The sequence below is a fragment of the Schistocerca cancellata genome, chromosome 2 (genome assembly GCF_023864275.1).
Source record: "Schistocerca cancellata isolate TAMUIC-IGC-003103 chromosome 2, iqSchCanc2.1, whole genome shotgun sequence".
In the NCBI taxonomy this organism is placed as follows: domain Eukaryota; kingdom Metazoa; phylum Arthropoda; class Insecta; order Orthoptera; family Acrididae; genus Schistocerca; species Schistocerca cancellata.
The window spans coordinates 419,980,097-419,985,141 of record NC_064627.1 but is presented as its reverse complement, the minus strand read 5'-3'; the positions used below and the strand labels follow the sequence as shown (position 1 = coordinate 419,985,141).

General features: G+C 40.5%; 1 protein-coding gene across 1 annotated transcript; it reads left to right on the top strand.

The window, feature by feature from the left end:
• Positions 1 to 1,106: 1,106 nt before the first annotated feature.
• Positions 1,107 to 2,810, top strand: LOC126154511 (piggyBac transposable element-derived protein 4-like). The gene has a single exon (XM_049916149.1). The coding sequence runs from the start codon at positions 1,107 to 1,109 to the stop codon at positions 2,808 to 2,810; it is 1,704 nt and encodes a 567-aa protein (XP_049772106.1).
• The last annotated feature ends 2,235 nt before the right edge of the window (positions 2,811 to 5,045 follow it).

Here is a 5,045-nt window from a genome sequence, read left to right as displayed (position 1 = left end):
TTTATAACAAAGTTTGGCCGTGGCTCTCTAGAATGTTTCCCAATCCAGCTCCGTGTTATGGATTATCAGTTTTAGGTCAATTCTTTAAAATTAAAGAGGACCCGCACTCGATTACAACTTGACCGCATACTTGAGCAACACAGAACTTACTACCATTTTCAAAGAAAAAAAATCACAAATAATGCAGCATTATGATCTGCTACGTCAAAAAAAACTCATTCGCTATTGATTCTTATACAGTGTCAATCGCTCAGCAAAGGTTGCACTACAAAAAAATCTCGACTTGAGATGACGTCACGCGTTACTACATGTTTTGACTCTCCTACTCTCACGTGACGCAAAGTATATCTGACTTTAATGGACATCTTGACAAGATTATTGCTTAAAGATTTCGTGGGCTACTCGGACGATTACCCATGTAACGCTACACCCGCATTCCCTGGCCCCCTAGCTCACAGAGACAGAGAAACATATAGTGCAGTCAGAAATTTTTCTTCCAAGAAAGTGATTTAAAAGTCGGCATTACGTAGGTTTTCAACAGACTCAAGCCTGGAACCTTTAACTCTTTGGAGCACGGTGGTATACATAGTATACCACCTTTTGAAAATTTTCTTGGCTCTTTGCACAGTGGTTTAACTGCACGACCACCACTCTAATATGCTCACCTAGTTCTCTACTTATCAGACAGATGGCACTCACTGCCTATAAGGAATCAGTTCCCGCCAAGAATTGCATAGATTACAACTGTGAAAGCTGCGTGCTGAGTTGTGCATGGTTTTTGCGTGTGAATAGTGGTTTATAACGAATTTCTTGTTGCGCCTGTGTTTTTTCCATATCTTGGACGTCACAGCTACGGTATGAACCCATGTATACATTCATATGCACAATCTTCCGTTATTTATATACAATTTATTTTGGTGGTATATTATTTGTACCACCGTGCATGTAGCAGTATTCTATTGCATTTCGTTTCCTAGTATAAAATTCGAAATCCTCCGCTACAAAGTTTAGTTTTTAATTGTGTTGTGACTTATTTTAGCTCTTTCTCCATTTTGTTTTGCTTACGTATTCTTTACTTGGATTCAGGCTGTTGTTTGAAAATGAAAATGTCAAGAAGAGGCTTACGAGATGAAGAAATCGAACGATTATTGTGTGAAATTCCATCAGACGAGGATTCCACTGTTGACACCACAGATGACGAATCTGATTATGAAGCAAGCATTGTTGCGGAGGCTATTGTGTCGTCTGAAGGCGAAGTTTCAGAGAGCGAGGAAGAAAGTGAGTCCACTCCGCCAAAACGCGCTGCTGACACAGCGCCAACTTGGGGACAACAATTCAATGCTACCTCAGGAATGCAGTTCGACAGTGAATCAGGACCAAGTGCTTTTATTAGGGACATTGATGATCCAGAACCTATCGATATATTCGAAAAAATATTTCCAAAAGAGCTAGTTGAGCTAATCGTTTTCCAAACAAATTTATATGCGACGCAATCTGGCAAGTCTTTCACTCCAACAACTGACAATGAAATACGAACTTTCCTGGGAATCAACATTTTGATGGGTATAAAGCGTATGCCAGCATACAGAGACTACTGGTCTAGTGCCCCAGAACTTCATGATCGTTATATTGCATCTCTGATGGCAGTAAATCGGTTTGGATGGTTACTGAGGAACATTCATCTGAATGATAACACATTGCATCCAGAAAAAGGACACCCAGGTTATGACAAACTGTACAAGCTGCGACCAGTGATCAAGATACTATCTGAATCTTTTTCCAAGTGTTACCAACCCAGCAAACACCTAGCAATTGATGAGTCAATGATCAAATTCAAAGGCCGCAACAGTATGAAACAATACATGAGAGATAAACCCATAAAGCGTGGTTACAAAGTGTGGATGCTGTGTGACAAGACCTCTTACAACTTGAAATTTGATATTTACACCGGAAAAGTAGGTGACACAGTGCAAACAGGCCTTGGGGAGCATGTAGTGCTGAGTTTGTCCTCTGAACTCGTAAATAAAGGCCATTATCTTTATTTCGACAACTATTTCAATAGCTATAACTTGTTGGCTGGTTTACAGCAGAGAAACATATATGCCTGTGGGACAGTTCAACCAACAAGGAAACATTTACCCAAATTAAAAACAGACAAAGAATTAAGCAGAGGTGAATTTGACTGGAGGGTCAGCAACTGTGGCATCCTCTACTTGAAGTGGAAAGATAAGAGAGCTGTTCATCTCCTTTCAAATTTTCACAGTCCTGAAGTTACTACAGTGACTCGCCGTGAAAGAGATGGTTCACGCATAGAGCTACCTTGTCCTCAAGCAGTGATGGATTACAATGCACACATGAACAATGTCGACAAGTTCGACCAACTGAAAAAATCATATGAAATAAGCCGGAGAAGTAAAAAGTGGTGGCACCGAATATTCTTTCACCTGCTTGATGTCAGTATCGTCAACAGCTATATAATTTGGAAGGAACTAGGCGATAGAGAAAAAATGACTGCCAAAGTCTTCAGGATGAGTATCCTGCAAAGCTTAGTAACCCAGAAAACACCATTGAGGCCATCTAGACTTCATGAGAGTCAAGTCCACGTAAAGAAAAACAAGCCATATGTTTCCTCACGCCAGCGTCTCGACAATTCATCCCACCAGCCAGAGCGTACTACCGCCAGACGTTGTGCGAAATGCAGTACAAAAAAGAAGCAAGTGCGCACTTTCTGGATGTGCGCTGAATGCAAAGTGCCTTTGTGCCTTAGCAAAACAAAAAGGTGCTTTCAAGATTTTCACAAAAAGGAATAAGAAACATATTTTATTTGTAAGGTTTGTAATTTGATTTTGTATTGTAAATGACCAATTGCCAGAAATAAAATTATTTTACATTAATTATACTAATTATTACTGCTTAGAGTAGAATTTAAAGGTGAGTTACAAGCACAAACCAAGATATCTCAAAAACTTTAGGTACGGCCCTAAGTGGCATGGTGGTATATTATATATACCACCATCTAAAACCAAAATCAATACAATAAAAAATTTTAATTCATGTTTTCCTTTATTAGCAACCCCACCAGACATAGAAAATGCATGTTTTATTAAAAAATTAATTAAACATAAAATCTGTGCATCAAAGAGTTAATGCAACTTCGGAGTCGCCATTCGTCTTCCAAAATATTAAAAATACTCCGTACACCTGCCCCAACCTCCCCCCCCTCCCCCCTCCCCCCCCCCCCTTCACACACACACACACAAACTATTGCATGGGCGCCCTTGAGCGGATAACATCCTTCACAGAACAGAACGACCAAGTCGTGTAACTAACGCACAGTCTTATTTGTTCTGAGAATGTCAGCGTGATAGCGGCGCGTGAAATCGGTCTAGGGGAGGGGTAGCCGTGCATGTAGGCAGGCAGGCTGTCAGAACGTGACGCTGCACACGATGCAGGCGTGTTCAGGCCGCGGGTGATGAAACAGCTTGCAACGTTCCAGCTCCGTCCTTCAACTCTCTCTTTTCCGGAAAGGAAGTATGGAAGAGTATATTAGCGACAGCCAACATCTTTCACTAATGTCGTCATCACGGAGACTTGTAGGAAAATGAGGGCGACAGCCTAGAATGCAGGAGCAGGTGCGTTACTATATAGAAAATGTGCCAAGTCCAAAGTCCTTTCGTGCCTACCCTGGCTACACAAAACGAAGAGATTGATCATTTTCCAAGGTTGATTTAAGAATCGTGTGCAGACGAGTATTTAATCCGCCGTCTTTTCGATTTGTTAGAAATACTTTCCCAAGGTTCGCGATATTTGTATGACACTGCAGAGAACTTCCTGTTCTTCTTCCTCTTGTCAGGGATGTTCATCCCCTCGTTCGTTACAATAAAAAAAGGTTCTCTGAATCAGCCTCACTATTCCATTCATTTTCAGAATAAGGCGCCATGTGATGCCGAATGTCAGCAAATGCCCTAAACAATTTCTCAAATAAAAGAGACACACTTATAATTCCGGTAGTAGTATTAGCAGTATTAGTAGCTCTCTTCATCCGTAGATCACGTTTACAAAGAATTTTACATGTCGTGGTATTACAATTTAAGAACAACAAAAATAACATAATTCATATTATACAGGCCTTTTACATACTTACAGGTCTAGTTTGATAAGCGTGTGATAGATAATCGACCGCAACCTTAAAGTACGAAGCATCTGGCATTCGCCTGATACAATTAGGGAACCACGGAAAACCGAAATCAGGATGATCGAATGAAGACTGGAGCTACCGCCGTCCCGAATGCAAGGCTAATCTGTTTAAAAAAGTGCTACATCATTTGGTTTATCCCTCATCTACAATATTGTTTCACAAATAAGTTATGTGTGAGGCAATACTGACCCTACGACTTATCTTAGAAAATACGTTAAGGAAAGGCAAACCTACGTTTCTGGCATTTTTAGACTTAGATACAGCTTTTGACAATGTTGACTGGGATACTCTCTTTCAAAATCTGAAGGTGGTAGGGGTAAAATACAGGGAGCGAAAGGCTATTTACAATTTGTACAGAAACCAGATGACAGTTATAAGAGTCAAGGGACATGAAATGGAAGCAGTGGTTGGGAAGGGAGTGAGACAGGGTTGTAGCCTCTCCCCGATGTTATTCAATCTCTATACTGAGCAAGCAGTAAAGCAAACAAAAGAAAAATTCGGAGTAGGTATTAAAATCCATGGAAAAGAAATAAAAACTTTGAGGTTCGCCGATGACATTGTAATTCTGTCAGAGACAGCAAAGGACTTGGAAGAGCAGTTGAACGGAATGGACAGTGTCTTGAAAGGAGGATATAAGATGAACATCAACAAAAGCAAAACGAGGATAATGGAATGTAGTCGAATTAAGTCGGGTGATGCTGAGGGAATTAGATTAGGAAATGAGACACTTAAAGTAGTAAAGGAGTTTTGCTGTTTGGGGAGCAAAATAACTGCTGATGGTCGAAGTAAAGAGGATATAAAATGTAGACTGGCAATGGCAAGGAAAGCGTTTCTGGAGAAGAGAAAT